Consider the following 27473-nt stretch of genomic DNA (forward strand, 5'->3'; position numbering starts at 1 on the left):
TTCAGAGAAGCTGAAAGTAGCTTCTGTGCCTCATCCCATATTGGAAGGGAGACACATTACATTACATTCTCACTTTACATTATTGTAGCTAATGTGAAAACAGCAGGGCAGGTGGAAAGCAGGTGCCATCACATCCCAATGGCATGTGCAATGCAAGATGGATTTCTGATGGAGACATGTGTGTGCTCAAACTCCTTCCTCACCACACCTGAGAGTCTCAAGGCACTGTCCAGCCATACCCCTAGGGCCCAGCCCCAGCAGAATCTGGGTCACTGCAGACCCTTTATTTGTTGCTCTGACCCCTGGGATATTTAACAGCAACCCAGTTCATCACCTGCCCCCCAACCAGTCGACTCTTCCTCCTCTCTCCTGCCTTTCCTGCTGCTCTGCTATGTATTTACCAGCAGTTTCCTGTGCTGACAGAGGAACTTCATGAGGTGCACTGAGGACAACCCCATCTTTGAAGGAATTGACTGTGAGATCTTCGAGTCGCGATACCCAACGACGATGGCTCTGTCTGTGCTGGTGACAATCGAAATGTGCAATGCTCTGAACAGGTGTGCTGCCCACAGGGCTGCTCTCTTTGCTCTGTGCGTGACTGATTTTGTCTCTTTGAGTGTCTCTGGGTGGGCTGAGGGCTTTGCTTTGGCTCAGCAGAGCCTTTCAGAGCATCCTCACAGGGGAGCACTGGGTTTTCCATAGAGGAACTGCTCCAAGGCAGTGTGCTGTGGCTGGGAGCAGTGAAGGAAGGACTGGATCTGCATTCATTAATGATTTAATCATTAACAAATCATTAACGATTTATTATCGGCCCTAGTCCATGCATTGCTGGTTGTATCCACATCCAGTTTGCAGCAAAGCTGGAGATGAAAAGCCTGGAAAAGAAAGGATATAGCATATGGCCTTGCATGTTGGAGGGAAATGAAATTCCCAGCATGGGCAGATGTGGGGAGGTGTCTGGGGCTAACGTTGTGCCCTCCCTTTCACAGCGTCTCTGAGAACCAGTCGCTGCTGCGGATGCCACCCTGGCTCAACATCTGGCTGCTGGGGGCCATCATCATGTCCATGGCTCTGCACTTCCTCATCCTCTATGTCAAGCCCATGCCTGTGAGTGCCCTGTCACCTCCTTCTGCCTTCTATGGACAAGGACATCCCTGAAGCAATCTTTGGGTCGGGAAACTTCTGGGATGGCTGTTCCCCTCAGGGCCAGGTCCCATGGCTGAAAACAGGAGTCATTCTGCCCCATGAGCCATGGAAAACAGGAGTCATTCTGCCCCATGAGCCAGGAGTACAAAGCTCTCCCTATGGGCAATGTAAAGGCTCTAGATAACTCCAGAAGGTGGTTCAGCCCTTTAGGAGTTGTCTCCTTCCTTTGCAAGGTTGGGGATGCTTTGGTTGGTGCCCAAAGGTGCTTAAGATGAAGTTTCTCTACCCAGGAGGTTGCTTTGTCCCTTGTCACCTGCTGAGCACCTGTGACCACATAAACACACAGTCCTGCCTTGTGTCTCACTTTCCCCGTCTCTAGGAGAGGTGAATAACATATTTTTTTACTCGTCCTGGCTAAGACCCACCCTGGATCATGACAGACCTTGAAGAAATCCTCCTGTTTGGGCTGACTGGATCCTCCCTCTTTATACCTCTCCGTGATGACCCTCTCTCAACCTTTGCCCCACAACAATGTGATCCTTAAAACAGCAAAATATCCCACCTGCTTCCCTAGTGACATGTCCAACCCTTTCCACCCTGCAGCTCATCTTCCAGGTGACCCCCCTGAGCTGGCCACAGTGGGTGGTTGTGATGAAGATCTCCCTGCCTGTGATCCTGCTGGATGAAGGACTCAAGTACCTTTCCCGCAACCACCTGGATGGTGAGCATGGTCTGCACCCCCTGGGTTAGGGGGGCTCTGTGGCACTTTGCTTGGGGTTCCTGGGGGTTTTGTGGACCCCTCACTCACCTCCTCTGCTCGTGTGATGTCTGCACCTGCGTGTTCACCCACCTTTGCTGTGCAAAGGGGCTTCTCCTGCTCCCTTCCTTCCTGGTGCCACACCTGGCAGAGCAGTTGGTGATTACATCTGCTGGAAATGCTCCCTTTGGAGCTGGAGCATTAGATAAACCTGCCACAGGTTATTAATTCAGCTCCTCTTGTATCTCCAGGAACTGGATCCCTTTGCTTATGAAGCAAAACAAATCAAACACTGATTTGTAACAGGAACCCTTTCATTTTTCCTCTCAGATTTCCACCCCTCTCTGTCCAGCCTTATTTTGTGTTGGCAACCTCTGTGCTAAGCTCCACTGAGAGCTGAACACCTTATAAACTGGTTTAAAACTGGCTTTAAACTGGCTGCCCTTGGCCAGCCCCTCTCAGGATGCAGCCCTTGGCACAACCAGAGGAGAAGCAGCTCCTGTGACACTGGAGCAGCAGTTCTTCTGTGCTCCTGGGCTCCTTGCTGTAAATCACAGCATGTCTTTGGGCAGCCCTCCAAAGAGATGATATCATCTTTTCTTTCATTTCTTGCAAGAGATGTTGCTGTGGGGGATATCTCAGCACTGAGTTAAACCCACAGGCTTTCCCAGGGCTGCTGAGCAGTGCTGTGCCTGCCACAGGAGTGGCCCCTGTCTAGAAAACAAGATTTATTTATTCACTTTTTGGGGTGAGCTTGCCCTGACAGTGATAGCAGGAAGAAGAAGGGCAGGAAGGGCACTGTCCTTGCTCAGGGAAGCTCTGGGGGCAGATGAACAATCTGAGTGTGAGGACTGGATTTCCTTCCACACCATCACCTTGACCAAACCATCTTTTCACCCCTCAGGCAACCTGTGTCATAGCAAACCCCTCTTTTTCCCTTCACCCTGTAATAACAACCCAGAAAATCTGTGCAAAGCCACTCTTGCCTTTCCAGGCTGAAGGCAGGTCTGGCCAGCCCTGTCAAGGAGGGCTTTGGGGCATTGTCACAGCTGTGTTTGGTTTCTCATGGAGCAGAGCTTTGCAAGTACCTGGAAGTATGGGATGGGGAAGTATTGCAGGCAGAAATGGTCACAAACAGATCTCCCTCCCCATCAGTGTGTCCTGGTGTGCAGGTGGTGCTCATGTCAGCCTTTCTTCCTGGGTTGAGCTGATGCAGAAACTCAGCAATTGCTCAGAGAAACAGAAGTGCAGAGCTTCTGTGTTTACAAACCAAACAGAAATTGTTTCTAGCCTGTTTTTATTGAATTATTTCATCTCTCATCAGACACCCAGGTCTGTTTTATCCCACAGTTATGAGCCTGTAGCAACAATTCCACAGCGTGGCACCAGGCTGGGGTGGAGGAGAGCTGGTTAATGTTGCATCCTATGCATGCCCTTGGTCTTCACAATCTGTAGTCTGAGGCTGAGTCTGTCTTTCTCCCACACTTTGTATTTCTCTATAAAATCTCAGCACTGCTGGAGGAAGTGATTTTCTTTGGCTCTGCCTGCACAGCTCCAAGCACAGTGAGGTTTCTGGTAGGCACACGATCCTCTCAAGTGCCAGCACAGCAGCACAGCAGCTCAGTTTTCTCCTCCCATGGCACACTCCCAACGTTTCAGGTGCTCTGAGCTTCCCTCATCCCCACAGTCACAATGCTGCTGATGCTCATGGGTTGCTCTGTCTCGTGGATCCAGGGTTTCCCATGCAGCTCTTCATCACGGCTGTGTGGCAAAATCACCACGCTTCAATCATCACACTTGAAAGAAGCAATTGAAACTCTTCATCTTCCTGATTCCTCCGGCCTTTGAAAAGCAAAGGAAAATCCTCCAAAAGCCACTTTTATGTGTGGTCTTGTGATTTATTTGTTTTTTGCCAGGCATTCTCAGGACAGTAAGACCCAAGTGGAGCGGGGAGCACCAGTTGAAAACCTGCAAGACTCCAGAGCAAGGGTTGGCTTCCTTACCTGTCTCATCCCTGAGTGCTGTACCCCTGTGCTTCCTTCAGAGTCTTGATTCTGTGTGGTGGGGACCTGCTTGGAGTGTGTCTGGGTGAACATGGCTTAGATACAGAACAGAGATACAATAATAGTACCAAGAGACTCTACCCAGACAGGATCTCCTTTCCCACAGTGATCTCTGTGTTTTGCTTCAAAATAAGGCCTAGCAAGCCTGTGAAGTAGCTGTTTGATGGCAGTTTTGGCCAGGAGCCAGGCTAGCCCTTGGTCTCTGCAAGATAGGGCTTGGGAATGGTCTCCAGCATGGGACCTTCCAAGGGATGGCCAAGGGTGTTCAGCTGAAGAATGCAAATGTATAGCTGCAAGTTCTGCTGATTCAGGAATTGCATGGAAAAGTTTCTCCTTTGATGAGATTTAGAGAGGTTGTGTTTCCATTACTCTGGGTTTTCCTTGTCCTTGAAGTGGCAGAAAGCTGAGACTCTTCAGTTCTCACTGTGGTCTCAGTGCTTTACATTCCTCTCCCCATGACTCTGCTCACATCCAGCCTTTCATCTCACATCCCTTGCATATCTGGCTGCCTTCATTCCTCTCTGGCCCCGCTGAGGTTTCTGCTGCCTCAGTTTTGGGAGGTGATGTGAATGTGAGAGTGAGAGAATGTGCTGAGGTTGGCTTTGTGTGAGCTGCAGATGTGCTGGTCAGGAGCATGGCGATGTTCTCAGGGGTCTGTCACACACTGACAGGCCCACAAGGGCTCACCACCCTCAGGGATCTCTTGCTGTAGTATCTTTAATATTTTCCATGCTCTATGCATTCAAGTGTTTGTTCTCTCAGAATCCTGTGGCGTGCAGGAGGAAGGTTTCCAGGCATCTGTGCCAAGGCCTTGCAGAAGTCTCTTTGTCTCTTTTCTAAGTGGTTCTCAAGAAGTACCAGACATAGGGAGGACACTGAGATAACCCCAGTGCTCAGGTTCCTCTGTGCACCACCAGCCCACTGCTGAGGCCACCCTACTCCCCTCCTGCACTTTCCCTGCACCTCCTCCTGTTCACCATCTCAAGGCAAACCCCTCACAGGTGTTGGAGTTCTGCTGTCATTGTTCTCACCATGTTCAGCAGCAGACCCTGTCTGGGTGCTGAGCATCACCATTTCTCACCTGTGCTGTGGTAAAAGCAGGGGCAAAATCACAAAGCAGGTGTTTTCTGCAACACAGCTACATGTCTGTTCTGACAGCAGCAGGGCCACTGAAAATCAGGGGTTTGGATGCACAGGAATTGACTTGGTGTCTTTGGTGTCAGATTAGCATTTGGGCAGCTTTGTGCCCAGTGAGGACAGCAGCCCCCAGGGTCATTTTGCAGGAGGTGCAAGATGGTGGCAACCCCACCCTGTTCCTGTCCCCTCTCCCGTGGCAGCACAGTGCCCTGCAGTCTCCTGCCACTGCAGCTGATGTGCAGGTGAGGTTGCTCCCTGGGGTGAACATCACCACTGAGGGAGCTTTGGGCACTTCTCTGCAAAGCTGGCATCAGATTTAGGCTCAGCATCCTCCCAGAGGAGAGTGGCTGGCAGAGGTGGCAGTGCAGTGACAAGTGCATCACACTCCCTGCCAGGGGCAGACACAGCTCTGCATCTGAGACAGCCCAAGATTTGCAGGGACCAAAATCTCCATATCCCAACACAAAAACCTCCAGCATATAGCAAAAAGGAGCTGTTCACCCTCATTTTCCCCCATGCACCTGCACCTGGGTCCGAGGGAAGCTCCTGAAAGTGCCCCAGGAGCACAGGAGCTGCTGCAGCTGCCCGTGTTCCTGCAGAGGAGGCAGCCATCCCTCTCCCTGGCACGGCAGGGCTGGTGGGGTCTGGGGTCTCAGCTGAAGCTCAGGGTGCCCTGCTGTGATGGGGAGATGTGCAGTTTTCAGAGCTACAAGGGCTGCAACTTTTCCCTTGGTGAAGGAGGGATCTGGGCTGGCAGTGGGAGCCTGCATCCCTCCAGCAGCACCTTTAACAGGAGTCTGCTGAGGAAAGTCAAAAGCAGCAACGAAAAACCTCCCCAAAAGCCTCAGCTGTCTGTGGGGAGCAGAGCTTAGAGGAGCTGAGCTCTGTTCAGTTGCTGGTTTGCAATGCTGGAGGGCTGTGACACCCCTGGTGTGAGGCAGCATGCAGAGGGACTGTGACCATCCCACCATCCCTGCAAACAGGTCCTGCATCCCCCGCTCCTGTCATCTGTGTGAGGGAAGGACACACGGACACTGGCATGCAGGGACCTGCATATGGGGGAGCTGGACTCTTGGCTGGTAGAAACACCTGATTCACTCCATGCCAGGATTGTGTCACTTTAGAGACCTGGGAGCAGCATTTTGAAGAGCATCCACTGTGGTTAAACTTTGCAGCCCTGTCCCCTTCCTGTCCCTGCCACAGGCCATGGCATCCTCCTGTTTGCACAGCCATGGGGTGATGTGTTTAGGGGAAGTGCCATGGTTGGCAAATTACCACTGGTGTGTCACCCAGTGGGGACTGTTCGGCTGCTGGAGGGGAGGGAAGAGAGGCTGCTGCAGTGGGGAGCAGATTAATTTTGATTATTGCAATGATATGTAATACAGTGCAGTTGCCAGCATCCCTACCTTACACCAAAACCTGCAGTGTCATCCAGAGGGATGCTGCCATCACAGCAAACCATTTAATCCCAGCACACAAGGGCTGGGCTCTGCAGCCAGCACTGGAAAAAAAATTTGGCAGAAGTTGCAAAAAAGCCTTTTCCCTCTGCCTTGCCTGTTATTTATTAATTCCCCTGAAAGCTGTCGGCACCAGGGCTGGCAGCAGGCACGGAGCCCCACGGGTAACCCCGGGCAGGACCCTTATTTATCAAGAGCACAGGAACAGCAGTCCCCAGTGAGATGTATTTTGTGATGTATGCAGTGATGAAAGAGAGAGAAATACAGTCAAAAGATTCATGATAAGGGATTTTTCTAACTCTCTGTAGCAAGTGCTGCTTCTGGGTGGGTTTTTTTTTAAGGAAAAAGATGTGTTCTGGGTAAACTGAGCTACCCCAGGCTGGAGGGCAGCTGCTGCCTCAGGGATCAGGGACACTCCTGTCAACTGCTTGAAAATTTGGGATCTAGTTGCTGTAAGTCAAATTCTGCAAGGATTTAGAGGCCGCTCACATGGAGTTCAAGCTGGATACCATCACTTTCCTACAGGCCACGTGTTGCCTGTTACCTTCCCTGTCCAACCCTGTCCATCTGGAGGGAGGGAGAAGGTGGGAGGGCAGCCCTGGGGCAGTGGCTGTGATGAGTGGGTTGGTCCTTGCTCATTGTTTTGAAGGGATTTTTGGGTGTAGGTACATGGGCAGTGGTGTGAGCCCATGGAGCAGTGTCCATGTCTCTGGCTGCAGCAGGGCTGGGGTTCTGGGGTGGGTGTGAGGATGCAGTGAGCTTCTCCTCTCTGAGCCACTGCTTTTCCCTGCATAATGCCTCACTGGGAGCAGTAAGGAGGGATCCTGCCTGCTCACCTTCCACATGGCTCCACCTCAGGTTGGATATTAGGAAAAAATTTTTCATGTAAAGAGTGATAAAGTTTGGAATGGTCTGCCCAGGGAGGTGGTGGAGTCACCATCTCTGGGTGTGTTTAACAAAGCCTGGATGTGGCACTGGGTGCCAGGGTTTAGTTGAGGTGCTGGGGCTGGGTTGGACTTGATGATCTTGAAGGTCTCTTCCAACCCAGTCATTCGTTGAATTCTGTGAACTCATCCCTTTTCCCAACTCTTGCAGAGACCTTCTTCACCCAGGGACCAGCATCCTCCTCCTCCTCACACAGCCTGAGCTGCCACAGCTGCAGTCAGGCCAGCTCTGTGTAGACAGGATCCCAGGTTCCTGCTGGGATCAACCCAGGAGCAACCACTCTTGGTAACAAAACCGTGGAGCTGGTTTGCTTTTGTACCCTCACCCATACTTTCATTTCTCTCTTTTGCCCTTCCTTTCAGGAGAAGAGGACAAGAAATGAACGACCTGAGGGCGACTCTGAACTAGAGGATCCCTAACTTGTCACTGGGACTGAAGTCTTGCATGCGTGACCATCGCTAAAGCCAGCAGGACATGCATGTGTCCGACTCTCAGACAAATGCGGGTGAATTGTCGAAAAGAAAAAAATCCTGATTTTTGTTTTGTTCTGTAGCTTTTTTTTTCCTGTACATATGAGTGCAATTACTGGACAGCTGGCCTAGAGTTTGGGGATGGAGCTGTGTGGATCTGAGTCTTTGTAATGTGGTTGCTTGGGATTTGTTTTTGCCAAATTTGAGACCCTCTTTGCAATTTTCACCCTGACTGAGTGAGCACAGGCAAGGTGGCCTTCATGAGAGGTTAAGGCAGGAAGTTGGGATTTGAGGCCACATCCCCCAGTGGGATGGGATGCACAAGGCAGCTTCAGGGGCTGGGAAGGGCTTGGCAGTGAGTGAGGACAGGGAGAGAGGAGAGGGAGCTCTGTTGTTGAGCCTTGATGATGTCCATTGTGTTGCTGCAGCTGTGCTCTGCTCCAGTGGCTGCAGCAGCTGAGCTCCAGAGGGGTGTCCAGCACTGGTGTGAATCTCATGGAGGTGTGTTTACACCTCGAGGTCAGAGTGGTGGAAGGCGAAGTTCTCCCTGTTTATCATGCTGTCCTGTTTGATCCCTGCATTATGGAAAGCCCAACACCTTCTCAGGCTCATCCAGCACCAAGCACGATGAAGTCCTGTCTGTTCTCCATCTGGCATCTTGCTGGATCCCATCTGCACTATATAAGGCAGTCCTTCTCCTTGGAGGAACAGCCATGTAAAGAAAAGCAAGGGGATGCCCACCTTGCATTCCTCATGTCCACCACTCCTTCCTGGTCACACTTTCTTTCCTCAGTGAATTTTTAACTATTTCCCCAGCAGTAGTACAGCTTAAGTGTTTAGGAGCACATCCATGACTTGATGTGCTCTGCTTTGGAGACCATCACTGACTTGCACAGGGTATCCCTGCCGAGGGATCACGATGGCAATGAATGTATGCTTGTACATAACGTGGTCTTTCTCCATGAGTGGTGTTTGTTGTGGCATCCCTTTTTGTAAGGCAACGACTTTATCTTGCCCTCTGGGGATTTTCTCCACAGCAGGAGTCAGACAGTCTTCAGTGAGGATTTGGTGATCAGGAGTGGATTTTGGGTTCCATTAAATTTATCTTTCTCCATTGAGCTGTGTCAGTTGAGAAGCTGATAGTGGGTGGTCTCTTCTCCAGCTCTCCAAATCCTCCCTCCTGTTTTCCTCACCATCCCCTAGGATCCATCCTGATGATATTCAGTTAGCCAGAGCCTGTATCTTTCCTTTCTCTTACATTCCAGCAACAGCACTAGAGCCAGGGTCTGGGATGGCATTTGCTCCTCTGCTGTTGGGTTTCCTCTTCTACTTTTTGCCTCTTCAAAGCTTCCAGTGTTTTTCTGTATCATCTGGGCAAGTCCATCTCTCCTTCCATACAGTAGGTGCCAAATATCATCCCTCCTTTCTTTTCTCCATCACCAGCATTGAAGATGAGCAGAGCCCCCAGACCAATGGGAATGTACAGAATTGTTATACTACTGAGCTGATTTATTGTACAGAAAACCTTGCATGAAATGTTGTTACTGTATTTAATATATAATGTATTCAAGAAATTTTAATATGGAGCTCTTTACAAAGATCTTTATAGATACTCTGTCGTTAGAAAATTGTTGCTGATTTTTTAAAATCTTATTATACTTTGTCTTGAAGAAGTTTTATTTTTCAAATGTGTTCTGTCAAAATGATTTAATCAGTTGATCCCATGGGATAACCAATTCCTCTTCAAAGATTTTCACCATGGATGAGACCCACCCTGGTGTAGAGGACCAGGACATGACCCAGGTACTGTATAAGCCAAAATAAGGCTTCAGTAAGACTAATGCTGTAGACTTGTGATTTGCCTTTCCTCAAAAGGGTGGATTTCACCTTATTTTAGTACAGGTCACAGAAAGACATCCAAGATGATTGAGTCCATCTCCATTGTTCTGTGCAGAAAAACAGCCATTGGGAATTTACTCCAGTTCCAGTCAGTGTCATCAGAGGAGGCAGCTTCTCTGTTTCTCTGAGGTTAACATCCAGTTTGGGAGAAGCTGGACTGGATTCAGAGGCTGGGCTGGATTCAGAGCATCCCAGCCCTGTTTGGAGGGTCCAGCAGGGCCTGCAGTGCCCAGTGGCATCTCCCTGGTCCCTTGTGCCTACAGGAACCTGCTTGGTCCATCCACCACCTGAGTTACACTGCTTTCCCTGGACCTAATGTCTGGTGGAGGGTTATGAATTTAACCCAGATGTGTGTGGTGTGGAGAAGTTTCTTGTGTGAAAGCCCAGGCAGTGTCAGTCTGTTCATGCAACCGTTGGGTCACTGTTGTGAGTTATCAAAGCCTGAGCCATCATGGGCAAGAAACCAGAGCTGTGGCCCAGCTTGTTCTTCCCAGCAGCAGCAAATTGTGTTTTATTTCTATTGTGAGCCTTCAGATCTATCTAGAAAATGCCCAGGTAATCTGCATTAGAGCTGCCTGGAGCAGGTGGCTCCCTTGCTAGGAAGGGACCATTTTGACACATCTCCATTTCCCCTTCTGAATGGTTGACCCCATCTCTTGTCTCTCCCCACATCCTTTAATTATTTGGAGTACAAGTTTCACTCCAGACTTTTGATTACAGAGGCTCATACTTCAAACACCTTAATGAAGTAGAAAAATATCCGTAGATGTAACTATTTTTTCCTTTATTCTTCAGTGAAAGGTCAGGATAGATCACAGAGTAGTTATTTATTGCATGTGTGCCAGCAGCAGCATGCTGGGAGCTTTTACAGGCTGGAACATGTTCTTATGTAAACTTGGAGGTCCCAGAGCCAAGACCATCACTTTGGAATAGTCTCTTTTGTCTTACCAAGGCATCTGACTGTGCAATACAAGGGAGATGGACACTGGGTGGCTGTTCTGCCCTAAAGCTTTTTTTAAAAAGCAGCTTAGGGGAAAACCTCTGGGATCCTTGCTTTTCTTGGCAGCAGAGGTTAGAAATTATTTCCTTTTTAGTTTTATTTTGATGGTGCTGCCTGGCATATTCTAAGTCTATAAATAAAACTCAGGTCTTTCCAGCAAGACCTTTAGCATTGGTGGGCTGCTGTGACAGATCCTCCACAAGATGCAGGGCAGAGGAGGTGCTGGGTGGCAGCATGGGATTGTGGTTATCCATGAGCACTTTATACTCCTTCCTCAGGGGCCAAGCACCGTGCTGGGGTACAGCCAAGGTGGGAGGGAAAGGTCCTGTGTTCCTGGGCTGAGCACCAGGGGGATCAGCTGTGGTGGAAAGTCTTCTGTACTGTTTTGGGATATTGTGTCACTGCTGGATGAGCTCTTCCCCCTGTGGTGTGTGATCCCATGGGGATCCCACGTTGGAAAAGGAAAAAAGAGCAAAGTGCTGCATCCTGTATTTTATTTGTGTCGTGTGGCCCAGGTCTGGATGAGGTTTGTGTTGGTGTGTTTGGGGTTTTGGCACTGTGAGCATCCTGTGTGTGTGTTTCTGGTGATGCTCTGCTCAGCCAAGGCTGGATGGCACCCCCAGGCACTGGGGGGGCAGCAGGAGGGACAGGCTCTATGGAGGGGCTGGGGGACCTTTTTCCTGTAGGAGCATCAGATCTGGGGTTGAGTTGGAGTTTCTGCTCATGGAGATGGCAGAAGTAGAGCAAGAGGAAAACTCAGCATTAATTTTTGGTCCTTCTTTTGTACATCAGGTTGATAATACTGCTTCCCAGTCAGGGTCCTGCTGCACCAAAACTCATCAAATAATGATTGAGCTGTGCTGTTCATGAGGTTCAGTGACCTTGGCATTACATCACTCCTGAAACTCAAACACACCCAAGTCCCCACTACCAGCTCCTGAGACTTACTGTGATTTTTGGACCATACCTGGCATGGCCATCACTTTGTATAAATGATGCCAGAGATTCAGTCCCATCTGGGCTCTTTTTCCTCCCACTTCTGCAGTGGCATTTTCTGTCAGGTGAGACAGCCTGGGAGTACTGAGCAAGGAGAAGGCTTTACCCCATGCAGATCTTGTGTGGCACAGTTGGGGTTAGGATTTACAGGGCTGCAGTGAGGAGACACAGGGTAAATTGTGCTCCCTGGACCTGTTCTTGTGGTGCCATTCAGCTTTTGGTGTGAGTAGGGCATTAAATGAGCCAAAATCTGTGTGTGACTGGAGTGATGGGCATTTGGGACCAAGAGGAGGGCAACCACTGAACTGCCAGCAGGTGCCCTCAGTGGCTTCAGTCTGGGAATATGCTGATTTTTTTTAATATGAGATGCCTGAACAGCCAAATGTAGAAATCTCTGAGATTGTGCTTCATAGTAAAAGGTAAATTGTTATATCTTGGGGGGTGGGAGGGTGTTATCTGAGGGACAGAACTGAAAGAAATGAGGTTTCCTATTTTATTATATGAGAGATATTTTTCCACTAAATTACTGCTTCCTAAACCATGTCCTTTGTCTGACTGTAAATAGCCAGGTGTGCCGAGAAGACGTGGGAAGGCTCCTTGTGGTCACATCCATACAATCCACTCTGTTCACACAATATCGGGCTGATTTGTTTTATACTTAGAAAATTACAGAAATAAAAGCAATTTTGCTGGATGACTGGGGGGTTTTGTGTCTATTTAGTTGTTGTTGTTTTACCTTTTGGGGTTTTCTTTTGCTTTTCTTGTCGTGTTTGTGGCTGATTTGGGGATATTTGGGAGCCCATGGAGCCATAGGGGAGTGCCTGAGGGCATTCTTCAGCCGTAAAAGGAGTTGTGCTCACCAGATCAGGATTTCTTGTGGGTTTTCAGAGGAGCCAAACTAGAAATGGAGCTGAGCTTGTGCCTGGCATGGGATGACAAAGGCAAAATGAGCGGAGTGGCATAATACGACTGTTGGGAATTTTTAAATTCACTCTTGGGGCACGAGAATACAAATAACAGTGCTAATTTTGACTGTATCCAGAATAGTCATCACCTTCTCTCCCCCAGCTGGGCGGGGGGAGGTTTAAATAAGCCCTGCAATAAACTCTACAATAAATAATTGTGAAATAAATAATAATTAAATAGCTTGGCCTCCTCTGGGAGGATGGCACAGGGCTTGGGGCCATGCGTTTCCATCTCGGCATCACCCAGAGCTCTGCCCATGGTGATGTTTGAAGCAGAAAATCCTGATCCAGCTGCAGGTCCTGTTTTGGAGCAAATCTGTGTTCATGGCAACATCTACCCTTGGTGCTTTTTCACTGGGATGTGGCCCCAGTGTGTTCCTTCCCAATGTGTGAGCAGGACAAAGGAGGTGCACAAGGGAAGCCAAAAGCTTTGTAGCCCACAGGGGGTTACAAAGAGGGACATGGGATACTCTGGCACATGTTTTTGGGAAAGGGCCATTGCTTGGCCTCCCTTTGCTGGTGCAGACTGATGTCAGAGCAAGAGGAGCACCACTGCCATGGCTGGAGGTGACCCTCAAGCCAGTCCCCCATACCAGAAATGCTGTGTCAGGACACAGTGGTGAAGGCAAAACCACCCCAAATTCCCCACCTGATGTTGTGTCAGTCCCTGGACCCCTGGGTACCATCACTTGGGGCTATGCTTGTTTTTTGAAGGCATGATTCAGAAAACAGGTGTCACCCTACCAAAAAAACCCCAAGGGTCCCTGTATCCCATGGCACAGGTCCAGCCCCCACACTGGATGTGCAGCCACATTTCTGGAGGCCACAATGGCCACTGACACCTTTTGGTACCCTCAGCACCTCGGGTTCATGGTGGCTTTGGCATCAGCTAAACTGAAGTATTTCCAGGGAGACATGTTGTCACAGCAACTGGGGATGGAAATGCCACTTCTGAGGGGTGAGCACCACCAAAAACATCTTGTGCCAGGGCGTTGCAGCACGGGACAAGTACAGAGCCCAGCCAACCCTGCTGGGAAGGAGCGAAGAGAGGTCAAGGACAAGTTAAAATTGGAAAGAAAACTGAACATGCTGTTTTGTAGGACCTTGCTTGCTCTCATCTGCCAATTTTTTTCCACCCTCCCCTTCCCATTGCCAGTGGTGCAGTGTAGGCACCTCCTGCAACTGGTGAGGGTAAGGGGGCTGTGGCAGCCAAAATTACTGGGAAAAGCCACCAGCTCTCAGGGGCTCTTCTTGGCAACCTCAACCACAGCAGGTCCCCTCTGCACCCACCCTCATATTTTAAACCTTGCCTCCATGTTACTCCTCCCCATGCACGGATCTGCAGCGTGCCACACATTTTTGTGCTGAAATTCAGAGTTCCGTGCTAGACGCTGCCAAGCATGAGTCTGGGTTGTATAATGAGCTTCATCTATTATTTTTCTATTTTCTTTTCCCCCTATCAATGTCTGAGAGCCTCGAAATACCTGGTGGCTTTTATGCCTTCCACAGTGGTGCTTCCCTGGGTGTGGGTGGGCTTGAGCCCCACGCCGAGGTTTTCAGAATGCTCTTTGTGCTCCAGCAGTTCCTGTCCCAGATCAAAGCAAGGATGCACTTGAATTTCAAAATCTCTACCGTAAAAATACCAGATTTTTCATTTTTCTCTCAGCCCCAAGCACACGCTGAGTGTGTTTCATGGGCAGGGGGAAGGAGTTCCTTTCACAGCACGGATGGACTCCTGTGCTACCCCTGCACAACACTGCCAGGGATACCCTTGCAGGGTCACCTGCCCTCAGTGCCCTTGGCATCTGGCCCAGCTGGAGATGCTGGATGAGGCCAAAGCCTGGCACTGGTGATCAGTCAATGCCAGCTGACCCAGGAGAGTGTTTGGGAAATCTGGCCCTAGGTCTTTGCAATGTCAGACACAAACACAGGGGCTTTAGAGCCTCATTTGCTGTTTCTGCTTTCATTTTCCCCTCCCGTGGGCAGTGGAGCTAGATGGGCTCATTTTCTTTATCTCAGCCTGGTTTTAGATTCATAGAATCACAGGATGGTTTGGGTTGGAAGGGGCCTTAAAGATCATGTCATTCAAACCCCCTCCCATGGTCAGGGACACCTTCCACTAGATCAGGTTGCTCAAGGTCTCATCCAGCCTGGCCTTGAACACTTCCAGCTCTACTCCCTGTGTCCCTGTGTTGTCCCACGTCGTCCTTTGTTTTCACGCTGCTCAGGTCAAGTCCAGTTCAGCACTTTCTGTGCCCTTGGGCAAACCCATCCTCAGTGCCCAGGACCTGCTGCAGATGAACTCAAGCTGCCACTGCTCCTCCAGCAGCACCTGCCCCTCATCACTCCAGGCAGAGCCCCCACAGTGCCTCCTGCCTGCTCTGCTTGGAAGCAGCCAAGAGATACAAAAGCTATTCAGAGGAGATGGCTGTGACTGTATTGGCAGCACCACACCAGTTGGTGTCTGTGAGAACCCAAGACAAAACCATCCCCAAGGTCCCAGCTATGTGTGGGAATTGGTGCAGAGGGTCATGGGACACCCCCAGGCTGCACTTTACACAGCAGGCTGATAAAAAACCTCTTCCTCTTAATTCTATCTTTATTTTTCACTTGGGTGTTAGAGCAATGCATTTATTATCACAGCAAACAGACATCCCAATCTGGCCTCAGCACAGCCCAGTGCCTGCACCACAGCTGGAAGAATCACAGCCCCATGATCTCAGCAGCTCTGCCAGTGACTGCCCTGTCTGGGCCGGTCAGTCAACAACTGAACAGCCCAAGCAGGGTACTGTCCCTCAATAACCACCTGGCAGAGGCAGGGAGGTGTGCTGGCACCATCCTGGCACCATTGCAGGGCCACACAGGTGAGCAATCCCTGTGCAAACTTACTAAATTCCCTGTGATAAAGCAATTTAAGGAGTGGCAATCCCAGGGATAGTGTGGGTGTGGGAGAGGTGTGAGCCCACAAGTGTTTAGGCTGTGTTTTTTTCAAGCATTTGGATGCTGTGGCCAAGTGGGTGCCCATGCTGGGTGCTGGTATCAGCCCAGGAAAAGATTCAGGCTCTGTTGGTGCTCCAGAGTTGGGTTTTCTGCTCTCCACATTACTCCAGACAGGGTCTGGCCCTACTCTCCAGCTGCAACATGGCTCCAAGAGATTATAAAATGGCAGATGCCTATTATCTCCCAATGGAAAGTATTTTAGCTAAATCCATGCTATAGCCATTTTATTGACTCCAAGTACCAGAGAGGAGGTTAGAAGTGACTCTTTTACAAGTCATTTTGCTGTTAAATTTAGCTGTCCTATTTTCATTATCCCCATGGCCTTGGCAAGGGTGAGCAGCCTTCCCTAAAAGGCCTCGTTTCATACAGTAAGTTATTTGCTTCTCTCCTGACAGATATCTAAGCTTATAAGGTTTGTCTGCTCCACTCAATAGCAGTATCAGCCTTCAATCTGTATGATTAACATCAGCATTTCGTATTTGCTTTTGGCTCCTTGTCTGACAGCTTTCCATGTTGCTGAGGACTGGGGCATTGGGATCTCATCACGTCACTTGCAACGTGGGATCATCTGATTTTGATTCCCAGGCTTCATGGTACACCCAAAAGATTCAGATAAATGATTCAGTTGCTTTTCCCCCAGTTTTCCTTATTGCCCAGCAAAGATAATCGATTTTTCCACTTATTTCACAGTTGTCAGGTCTGTAATGTATTGAGTCAAAAGGTAAATGTGACAGTGAGCAGTCAGCAAGTGAGCTTGAGAGGTGGTGATGCTAAAAGAAATATTCCTGAAAGGAAAGATTTATCCCAGCAGGTTAAGATTTTCCCTGCTTTCAAAACTTATTCCTCCTGCAGAGAGGGCCTTTATGTCAGGCTCGGTGGCTGCAGAGAGCCAGTGTTTGAGACCAAGGGAGGCAGCAGATGAACTGAGGGTCATGGAGCCTGTCCCTGCCTGGAGTGCTGAAGCAGCTGAGTGCTGGGATTTCTGGGGAAAACATCCTCTCTTTCCCCCCAAAACACAAACCCAGTGTTCCCTTCCCAGCCCCAGTGCTCCCCAGCACAGAGGGTGTCCTGGAGCTGCCCAGTGGGATGCACTGAGGGCACAGGGTCCCCCATCCACAGCCTCTGTGCTTTCTCCAGCAATGAGCCAACCCCCTTCAAAGCTTTCCATTGCAGCTGTTGGCCCCCCAGATTTCAGTCTGGCACTGTCAAATCCAGTCCCTTTCTCAGTGATATTTGTTTTAAGTGGTGTCTGCACCATCCTGCAGAGCATCGCTTGCAGTGACCCTGGCTCGCCTGGCCCTGCTCACATCCAGGCCATTCAGGAAATGCTGGAAATGCTTCCAAGTGCACCCAGCCCAGCCCAGTGCAAGTGCTGGGAAGGAGCCAAGCCCCAGCTGTCTGGCCTCACCATGGGAGGGGGCCAAGCTGGGTGCCCTTCTGCTCCATGGGTCAGCTCCAAATTGCTGAGCTGGGCTTTCTTGTGCTCCCCCTTCTCTTTCCCAACCCTTTTTTGGGAGCAGAAGAGGACATGGGCTCAGGACACACAGCCTGAGGTGGCTGTTGTGGTAGGAAAGATACCCCAATCCTAATTCCTACAATTTCTCCCGGGACCCCCACAATCTCTTCCATCTCACTGTTGCCCCCAGGAATGTCCTCTCTGTCCCCAGGGAAGGCTCCTGCCAGGCGAGGGAGCATCGCTCACAGGCAGAGGGCTTCGTCCTGGTGGCATGTGGGCTTGGCAACAGGGTGGCCCTGCACCCTCCCACACCCTGTCCCACCCCCAGACCATGTAGGGCACCCGCTGTTCCCAGCCCAGAGCTTATAGGAAGAGGAAGCCTCATCCCTGCGCAGAGGAGGAAACCCAGCAGCCCAGATGTGCTCAGAGCCGCGCCGATAGCATTCTCATTTTGTTTTTTTAATCTGCAAACAGAGGAGCTGCCTGAGGGGCGGCGGGCACGGCCCAACCCAGGGCGCAGTGAAGAGCTGGGAGGCTGTGGCACAGCCCTGGCACAGCCATGGGGCAGAAGTGCATGGACAAGCTGTCCTCGTTCCTCTTTGAGTATGACACCCCTCGGATGGTGCTGGTGAGGAACAAGAAGGTGGGACTGACCTTCAGGCTGATCCAGCTCATCGTCCTGGCGTACATCATCGGGTAAGGCTCCCCAGCACCTGCTTTCCCTGACATTAATGCTCTGCCACTGGGTTAAAAAGCAATGGAGAGAGAAAGGCTTCTGTATCCCCTATATTCCAGTGCAGGGGGGTTATTGCTAATGGCTTCACATCCCCCTGGTTTTGGCTGCTCCTGTGCAGCCCAGTGTCCCTCCATGGCTCTTTTAGATGGCTGCTTAGTCCCCATATCCTCCTCAGAAGCTACTGTATGTCCAGGCTGGAGGCTCATCCCTGCCCAGCCCTGCTCCGCACACCGGGGCCCCGTCCTCTCACTGAAGAGAATCCAGATCCTGCTCCAGCTGCTGGACGGTGGCCTGAGAATCTGTTGTTATTTTTATTTTCATTTATATTAAATAAGAGGCATTTGGGGCCAGTGCAGTGATTTGTGAGACCCAAGCGGCTCAAGACAGGGCCATAAATCTCCCTGTTCACCGCTCTGACGCTGCGGCCGAGACGCAGCTTGGCTCCAAAATTCCTGGTCTTATTTGCTTCTGGGAGGCAGCTCCAAAAGCAAGGGCAACTGCTTAAAAAAGGCAGTGAGTGGAGCAGGCGGGATCAGAATGGGTGAGGATGTGTGTCCTCAGGTGGCCTGGGGCTGCTGGTCCTGCCGAAGTTACTCTGTGCCTGTCCCCTCAGTGTGGGACGATGCTATGGGATGTGATGGTTGGTAAGCCTTGGCTGTGGCCCCATGGCTGCTGTGGGATCAGCCCTAGCAGGAGACCAGCACCCTTTCATGGGTGCCCCAAACCCAAGCAGGATGTTTGAAAGGAAAGTGGGTGTCTGGCCATGAATTGGAAAACCTGGGAATTTTTGGGGTGCAGTGTCTCATGCAAAGGAAAGGCAGTGGCTCCCAGGCCTCAGTGCAAGGGAGTCGCTGTGGGGAGCAGAAGTGCTCATCCCTCCTTTCAGCACAGACTCCTTGGGAAGGGTAAAAACCTTCTCGGGATGAGTGTGAAACCCCCATGTTGGTCCCACCCTGCTCACCAGCACTTTGGCTCCCAAGGGTGATCCTCATGCAAAACTGAAACCAAGGTCTCAAGGATGCTTTCTTGCAAAGAGTTTTGCACTGGTGTTCCTGGGAGCAGCTTTGTTTTTCCTAAGGACTGAGCTTGTGAAGTCCCAGGGCTCTAGTCCCAGATGTGGCTGGGGGCAGCTGCTCCTGTGGATGGGGAACTGGCACAGATAGTTGTGCAGGACAACTAAGGAAATGTGGCTTAAGCAACTTGAAGTGAGACAGGCAACCAGGAGGGAGCAGGAAGAGAACCAGCCAGGGGGTGACAGCCAGTGGCAGAGGAGAGGAATCTGGTGTGAAGTTGCTGGAATTCCCAAGTTTTTCCTGGTTTGTTGGGATGGGGCTCCTCTAGCAAGAGGCTGCCTATGATTGCAGCTGCCCACAGCCCCACCAGCCCCTGCCTTCCCCTCACTGCTGACAGCACTGCCCCCAGTTCCCTTCCCCCAGTTCTCTGCCCACAACACTACCCCCAGTTCGCTTCCCTCACCAAGCCACAATGCCTGAGATTTCCTGTCCTTTGAAAACAAATTTGGCAGCCAAATGTGTATTTATTTACCATTCTCCCAGCTTTTGTCCTCCCTTCATAAGCAGGCACGGGATGCTCATGGAAATGTGTGTCTGCTAGAAGGACATGGGTAGTGCCATCAGTGCACAGAAGTGGGGCCAGCCCCCCTGTGAGACCCTGTGTCACCCCTGGGGAGCAGTTCTTTTTCCTGTGGTGGCTGTGATAAGGTGGTATCACTGCTGCCCAGGAGATGCCGGGTGCTTTCTGGGCTTCGCTTCCTGAATTCTTGCATGCAAGGAGCTGCGGGCTGAGCCACATGATGAGGCCATCAAGGGAAGAGGGCCTGGTGGCTCTGCCACATCAGGGTGTGACACCAGGGGACTTTTACAACCTGGGCAGGACTTGCTGCAGCATTTACAGCCTCCCGGGAAATGGTTGTGTTTGTCATGACCTTGGCTTTGCCGCAGGGGAGGTGGGGTTGTCCAGCCCTGTGCACCCTTAGTCAGCTCTGCCAGAGGGGGATAAGGTCAGCAGCAGAGTCTGTGCTGGAAGCTGATCTAGAGAAACGTTCTGCCCCTGCTGCTGCCCAGTTCACATCCTCCTGCAGCCCTGAGGGCATCGGGGAAGATGCCCACTGTAACCAGTGTAACCCAGTATGGTCTTCTGCCTTGGAGGAAGATGTTGGAGCTGGGTGTCCCTGCTGGGGCGGCAGCAGTGTTGAATATCTGCTCCCATTTCCAGGCTCTGGAGCAGATGCCATCCCTGAGGTCCTCTTGCCCTCAGTCCCGGGATGCTGATGTGGCTACAAGCTAAAAAGCTCCCTCTCTGAGAAGGTCCAAACAGAAAACCTCCAGACAGCACCTGGGATTCCCCATTTTCCCCTCTGCCCATCAGCCAGGTGGCAGAGGTGAGGTTGACACACCAGGCTGGTGTCATGGTCTGTCCCATGGGTATCCTGCTGCCTCTGTCACAGCCAGCGGGACCGATGCCTGCGGCGGTGGGGACAAAATCCAGATCGCTCCTTTTTTAGTGCCGAGAATGCTCCGCGGCGCCGGAGGCACTACCCGAAATGGGTGCTTGCCCATGTTTATAGTCTCCCTGAGTCAGAGTTAATCCAGCGGCAGCTTGTTTATGCTGTAGGTTAAATAGTGTCAGGAGCCTGCCCTAATGGCTGTGTGATGGGCTGGGAAAGGCAGGCAGAGCCCTGTTCTGGCGGCAGAGTGTCCCTAACCCTGCTCCTGCAGCCCTCTTGCACACAGGGCCATTTCTCCACATTCCCTCTGCTGGATGGGAAAACAGTGGTTCTGGATGTGAACTGTGTCCAGACTCAGCTCTGTGTTGGCCTTGGGGGCATTGGGTTTTGGAGAGTTCCTCTGCAGTGAGTCAGATCAGGAGTGTTGGTGTAGGTCATTGAGACCAGCAAGCTGCAAACCTGCCACAGGTTTTAACCCTAAATGACTGATGGCTACTATGCTCCATCTGCCATCACACACCCCCAGCCACAAAACGTGTCCCAGTCCCCAAAACACACACCATCCTGGCATGAAAGTTGGGTCCTACAGCTACCAAATGCCTCAGGCAAAGGGTAGGAAATTTCAGCAACGTGTCCCTCATCCAGCGGGAAGAAACTTGGCAAATGATTCCCCAGGTGAGGCTTGGGAGAAAAAACCCCAGTTCACAGGTCTGTGCTGAGGATTGGGCCAGTGGAGGAGTGCTGGTGGCCATGCTCACCCTGCCACCTTTCCCTGTCCAGGTGGGTGTTCCTCTACGAGAAGGGCTACCAGTCCCAGGACAGCATCGTCAGCTCGGTCTCAGTGAAGTTGAAAGGGCTGACACTGACCAACGAGAGTGTCCTGGGTCCTCACATCTGGGATGTGGTGGATTATGTTTTCCCACCCCAGGTAAGGAGTCAGAGTGGGTGGGTTAGGGATTTGCTTTTGTCCCAGGGGCTGCTTTTCCTCATGTGCTGGGGTGCAGATGGATCCTTGGCACAGGCTTTCCATGGGGCTAACCATGACAGAGTGTTCCTGTGGTGGAAAGGAGGTTGCTCCTGTCACAAACCTCTGCCCAGGTTCTCCCTGGGGAGCATCTGGTATTTGGGACCCACTGTGGCTGAGGGGGCACATTGGAGGCTGCCTCCAAAAGGATCAAGGTTCCTCCAGTGCCTCTGGAGCAGTATTTCAGGCAGCAAGTGGGGTCCTCCAGTGTCCCTGGGGCTGGTGGCACTGCAGGTCCCTACCCAGGGACAGGCTCCTCACAGAAGGGACCCTGTGCTGGCTGTGAGCTTGTTGGCTGTGTCTCCACAGGGGGACAACTCGTTTGTGGTGATGACCAACTTCATTGTCACACCTGGACAGAAACAAGGAACCTGCCCAGAGGTAAACACACCGGCTTCCTTCAGTGGGCTAAGCTTCTGTAATTCAGGGGATTGTGGTGGAAAGGCTTTTTCTGAAATTGGGAGGTTTAGTAAAAGCCAGGGCCTGGCCCCATATTTAATGTTCCTGACTCCTGTGTGCTATGTGAAGACTTTTATTCTGCTGAAAAACAGGTGGCATTCATTTGAGTTTTCTTCCCTTTGAGTTGATCAAGCAGAGCAGACTTGAGGCTTAAATGAAAGTATCTGCCTGGAGTGAATAAACTGCCCCCTTTTTTCCTGCTTTATCTGGACAGCCTTGGTTGGGAAGCAGTGTATGGACAAGCTCTGGCTGCAGTTGAGCAGTGTATCCCTGAAGAAAAATGCTGTCTGGTGAGGCAGGAGGGACAGGGGATTGAAGCTGCAGGGTGGGATGCTAAGAGGTGGCTGCTTTCTCCAAACAGCTGCCAGATGCCGGGCTGTGCACACAGGACAGCGACTGCAGCAAAGGGAAATACAGCCGGCAGGGACAAGGTATGGCACATGGTCCTGGTGTTTCTGGTGAGACAACACAGAGAAAAACTGCCTGGCTGGGGTGTCCCCTGGCTGGGGGACCTGCTTTGAATAGGAAAACCTCTGACATGCTGGTTGAAGGTTCCACATAAGCTGGTCCAGCTCTGCTCTTTTGACAGATACCTGAGCTGCAAACAAAAGGTTAATCAGGACTAAGCCATTTCCCCCAAACTGTTGTTCTCTTATCAGCTCAGCATTTTCTTAGGTGTGTTTTAACAAGAAAAATCCCCAGCTGCTCCCCTGTACAGCACTGTAAGAGAAACCACTGCCCTGAGCTGAGAGGCCACAATTAATTTCCTTATTACTTTAGAAAGGTGCCAAAGCTCTGAGCATTTTGTGTCTTGAATGCCCTTGGCAGAGCCGAAGCCCCATCCGTCCCAGCGTGAGGCTGAGATTTCACAGGATCCAGAGTGTGAGCTGCTGTCTCCCCCACAGGGCTCATGACTGGCAAGTGTGTACGCTTCAACAGCACTGTGAAGACCTGTGAGATCTTTGGCTGGTGCCCTGTTGAAGTTGATTACCATGTTCCCAGGTAAGGAATGATGTTGTTGCCCTCTTTCCCATCCCAGCTGCAGTTGGTGCAGAGCAGACCAAGTTGGAGCTTTATGGGATGTGGCCAGGACAGCCTGTGTTGTGAAAGACCAGGAAGGGAAGGGATGAGACCGCCAGTTTTCTGGGTCTGCTTATCTCAGTTTGGGTGAATTTCCACCAAATGGAGCTTTCTCTAGAACCTGGAGAGCCAAGTGATGGACACATGCCTACACTTGTGTTTTTCAGCCCTGCCCTGCTGTCAGAAGCAGAGAAGTTCACCTTGTTCATCAAGAACAGTATCACCTTCCCCAAGTTCAAGGTGTCCAGGTAAGGAGAGGTTGGGGGGATGGCTCCTGGTCAGTTCCTCCAGCTGTGTCCCTCAGAGGAAACCTTGGATTCAGCTGGATGGGTGTAACTGGATGCTTGGTATAGAGGATTGCCTACCTCATCAGCGATCCCAGGGCTACTCTAGCTGCTGCACTGAACCCCACATCAGCTCATAGGAAAGGAGACATTTCCCTCCCAAGTGTGTCCCACCTCAGCTGGTAGCTGTAGTTACTGGAAAGATTTCTGGAATTAACCTCTCCTCAGTTACTCTCACAAGCTGCAAATCAGTTACTCTGATTTTTCATTTTTCTTCTCTGAAGACAAAATTAAAATACCTCATGGCCAGGATAAGCTTGGTGCCCCAGAGTCCCCCTTAACATCACAGATCCCACCTGTTTCAGCAAAGGGTGGGCTTGGCCCCTTCCTGGCAGTACTGGGGAAATGCTGCTGGCTGAAGGCACACTCCTGAGAGGATTTGTGATGGCACTGACCATATATCTGATTTGGAACAAATTAACAGAGGCTATTTGTGCTCTGGACAGCAGATTCTTCTCTCTAAGCTGATCTTGTCCCCTGTGCTGCAGCCAAGGTTAAATGTCCTGGCAGCCAGCATGCTTGGCAAAGTCCTGGGCTGACCTCACACCTCCCAAGAGCTGGCTGGGAGAGGGGATCCCCCCTGCCCCAGCTGCAAGGACAGGTGGCCCAGGTGAGGACAGGCTGAAGAGGACACAGAGAGGGAGCAGGTCCTGGCAGTGAGGGTGGCCGGGCTGGCTGCTGTGGGGAAACTTCCTGCCTTTGATCACTGCTGAGCATCAGCGATGGGATCAGTTTGAGCAAGGCACAAAGGCACAAGGCTTACACAAAACCATAGGCTTCACAGACAGGATGTTTTTGGGCAAAAAAGCAGAGTGGGATGGAAGGCAAGAAGTTGCCCTTTCCTTTTAACCCTTGCTGTAGGAGATAGCAAACTCCAGCTAAATGTAAAAGGTGTGGGATACACTCACTATCCCTGAGGTGTTCCAGATAAGAATTGCTGGAGCTCAGAACACTGCCTAGCAGAGCCCATGGACAAGTGGCATGTGAATGGGAGAGTGACATGGACTGGGCAAGGGACTTATAGAGGTTTTTCCCCCCCAAATTATTATGTTACTGAGAATTTTTCTCACTCTCTTTTCGTTCATAGGCGCAACTTGGTTGAGAGCGTTACCAAGCAGTACCTGAAGAAATGCACCTATCACAAAGTCACTGATTCCTTGTGTCCTGTGTTTGAACTGGGATACATAGTGAGGGAATCGGGCCAGAATTTTACCTTCCTGGCTGTTAAGGTACTTCAATTTCAAATTATGTTCCCTGCTGTTGATGGGAAAGGGACACTCAAAAGTGCAATCATCCCCAGCTGTTGAGATGATTTTCAGTTTTCTCAAGAATTCTTGAGAAAACAAGTGTCAGAATTATCTCATAAAGATTATGAATCTCCTTGGACATGGCCTAATATTTACATTTTTCTTGGAAACTCTTGAGAAGATTTGACCCACTGGCAGTAAATCCCAGGGTTCAGCTTGTTTTAATTTGAGCAGTGAATAACTAGATCTGTGTGGCCAAATCCCATCTGACTGAGCTTGGAAATCCCAGCTGGATGGTCAAATACTGGTCATTGCACAGTGCTAACTGCAGCCTTTCCCCTGGCTCCAAAATGCAGCTTTGCCTAACACTCCTCAGGCTGGTGTGGGGGAGTATCTGCTATCTCTGCTGCGAAACCTTGTGATAACTTTGCCAGGCATTGAATAAAATCAGAGGCTTCCATATATGAACATTTATTGCATGGATTGGATCAGATGGCCCAGAGAAGCTATGGCTGCCCCATTCCTGGCCAGGTTGGACAGGACCTGGAGAAAACTGGTCTAACCAAAGGTGTCCCTGCCCGTGGCAGGGTTTGGAACAAGATGGTCTTTATGGTCCCTTCCAACCCAAAACATTCTAACATTCTATATATTAAAGGTGCAAAAATACAAGCCTCTAGGGCACAGGTATTTACAGCCTGGAGTGATCTCAGGAGGGAGGAGGGACTCCTGCATTTCCTGAGCAATCTCTTAGGCATGATCAAGACAAGGGAAGGCTGTCCCATGAGGACAGAAGGGATCTGGGGTGAGCATTCTTTCTCAGGATCATGCCTTGGGCACAGGACTCTAATCAGGAACAAGAGAGCATGAATTTATTTGTGTATCCAGCACTCAGGACAGAAACAAAAGCCTTTGCAAGGGGTTATGTACAGGCCATAAAGCCATGGCTACTCAGGAAGGCTGAGGCAGCAGTGAGGTCCGTGCATCTGGAGAGCCAGGACACCTCATGGCATGGAGACAGGGCACCTGTGAGGAGGGAAAGCATTTCTCTGTGTGGGCCAGGCCCAAGGTGGGGCAACCTTGTGACTCCCTCTTGGCTGCAGGGTGGAGTGGTGGGCATCACCATAGATTGGAACTGTGACCTCGACTGGCCCCTGCGGTACTGCAAACCCATTTACCAGTTCCATGGCCTGTACAATGATGACAGCAATGTTTCACCAGGGTTCAACTTCAGGTAAGGAAATACCTGCTGATTCTCCAAGTGTAATTCAGAGGTAACAGCTTCCAGGTTCCCACTCAAGGGATGGTGGAAAGCCAGAGACTGTCCTTCAAAATACTCACTACCTTTGCAGGGCCAGGCAGCAGTACCAGTGCTCTTTTAAATGGCATGATAAAAGTGATAATACAACCCTTGGCTGGAAAATTGCCCCATTTCCTTTCTGTCTCCTCCCCCTTGGAGGCTCTCCTGCTTGGCTGAGCTTTTGGGAAGCCCCTTTAAAGACTGGAGATGGTGTAGGATCATCTCACATGTTCTCATAGTCTGTATCCTCTGCTCTGTGTGACTCTGTCACCAGTGTTCCACTATCTGCTGCACGCAGAACTTGGGGACATCAGATCAAACAGCAGGATCTGGAACTCCATCCTGCAGTCAGGAAAACTGAGGCACAGAGAGGAGAGGTGCCAACAGCCCCGCTCCTTCAGGGGGCTTAAGGAGAAGGTCAGGAGCAGGTCTGTGATAACATATTCCCAGATCTTTGTCCAAGATGCCATGCTGTAGGGCTGCAGGGGCTGTTAGACCCCCTGGCAGACCATTAACACTCCCCATCCAATTGCACAGATATGCCAAATACTACAAAGAAGATGGGATGGAAAAGAGGACACTCTACAAGGTGTTTGGGATCCGGCTCGACATTCTGGTGAATGGCAAGGTAAGGGTGCATCCTCTGGGTCCCTGGGACAGCAGAGCCGTGTCCTTGGAAGGGACCAGCTGTGTAACACAGCACCAGGGTCCTGTGGCATCAGGAACACTAGTGTGAATGCTTTCCTTGGGTGCTGGCCTGCTCACGGGAACCCTTGGGAAATACTGTGGAAGGGAAGAGAGGAAGAAAATATATTTTATAGGTCACATCTTTCAGCTGTGGCTTGATCAGTGGTTTTGTCTAAAAAAAATTGTGATGGGAGTGGGGAGGACCTGTGGAAACTCAAAACCTTTTACTGATATTTGCAAAAGCTGAACATTTGCATTTTTCTATTTTGTCTTTTTTTTCCCACTGGGAGAGAAGGCTTTCCTTATTGTGTTCCCATGGAGAATATTCAAATTGTATACTTCTGTTTGGTTGCTTGGTTTTGGTTGAGTTTTTTCTATTAAAAATACAGGAAGAAAAGTAAGTTCAATTTATTTCAGCCTAAAACCAACCTACAATATTTTTCTGTTTGACCAGCTCTTTCCCATCTCCTGTTTCTCTGTGTGCTGTGGTTGTGGTTTGGGTTGCTGCAAGGCACTTTTGCTGAGCCCCACCTACAAGCTCGAGCAGCCTTTTTTTTCCCCTTGGGCTGACTGTAACTTATCACCTATTTTCTCTGACTTTATCCAGGCAGGCAAATTTGACATCATCCCGACCATGACCACAATTGGCTCTGGAATTGGTATTTTTGGAGTGGTAAGTTCAGATATTTCCAGCCTCTATTTGGAGACTCTCAAATTATTCTTCTTGACTGTGACATCCGTGGGAAGTGTCCTTGAGCTGCAGTGAAATACTGGCTACTGCTCAGGGAGTCAGAGGATGAGCAAAAGGGGGAAAGGAGGTGCTCTCCTGCCTTGCCAGCTC

The 27473-nt window shown here is 50.6% G+C and overlaps 2 protein-coding genes across 2 annotated transcripts in view; both read left to right on the forward strand.

Moving 5' to 3' along the window:
- Positions 1-8754, forward strand: part of ATP2A3 (ATPase sarcoplasmic/endoplasmic reticulum Ca2+ transporting 3) — a 34299-nt gene extending 25545 nt beyond the window's left edge. Inside the window, exons 17-20 of the mRNA XM_031063787.1 lie at positions 424-557; positions 990-1107; positions 1750-1867; positions 7868-8754. Of these exons, the coding sequence (XP_030919647.1) occupies positions 424-557; positions 990-1107; positions 1750-1867; positions 7868-7887 (390 nt within the window). The 3' untranslated portion in view covers positions 7888-8754. The remainder of the gene's footprint in view (positions 1-423; positions 558-989; positions 1108-1749; positions 1868-7867) is intronic.
- A 9081-nt stretch (positions 8755-17835) lies between these two features.
- Positions 17836-27473, forward strand: part of P2RX1 (purinergic receptor P2X 1) — an 11568-nt gene continuing 1930 nt past the window's right edge. Inside the window, exons 1-10 of the mRNA XM_005429192.2 lie at positions 17836-17987; positions 21275-21422; positions 21828-21899; positions 22339-22408; positions 22883-22979; positions 23225-23305; positions 24489-24630; positions 25749-25879; positions 26483-26573; positions 27240-27305. Of these exons, the coding sequence (XP_005429249.1) occupies positions 17851-17987; positions 21275-21422; positions 21828-21899; positions 22339-22408; positions 22883-22979; positions 23225-23305; positions 24489-24630; positions 25749-25879; positions 26483-26573; positions 27240-27305 (1035 nt within the window). The 5' untranslated portion in view covers positions 17836-17850. The remainder of the gene's footprint in view (positions 17988-21274; positions 21423-21827; positions 21900-22338; positions 22409-22882; positions 22980-23224; positions 23306-24488; positions 24631-25748; positions 25880-26482; positions 26574-27239; positions 27306-27473) is intronic.

This window comes from Geospiza fortis, unplaced genomic scaffold (assembly GCF_000277835.1).
Source record: "Geospiza fortis unplaced genomic scaffold, GeoFor_1.0 scaffold633, whole genome shotgun sequence".
Classification (NCBI taxonomy): domain Eukaryota; kingdom Metazoa; phylum Chordata; class Aves; order Passeriformes; family Thraupidae; genus Geospiza; species Geospiza fortis.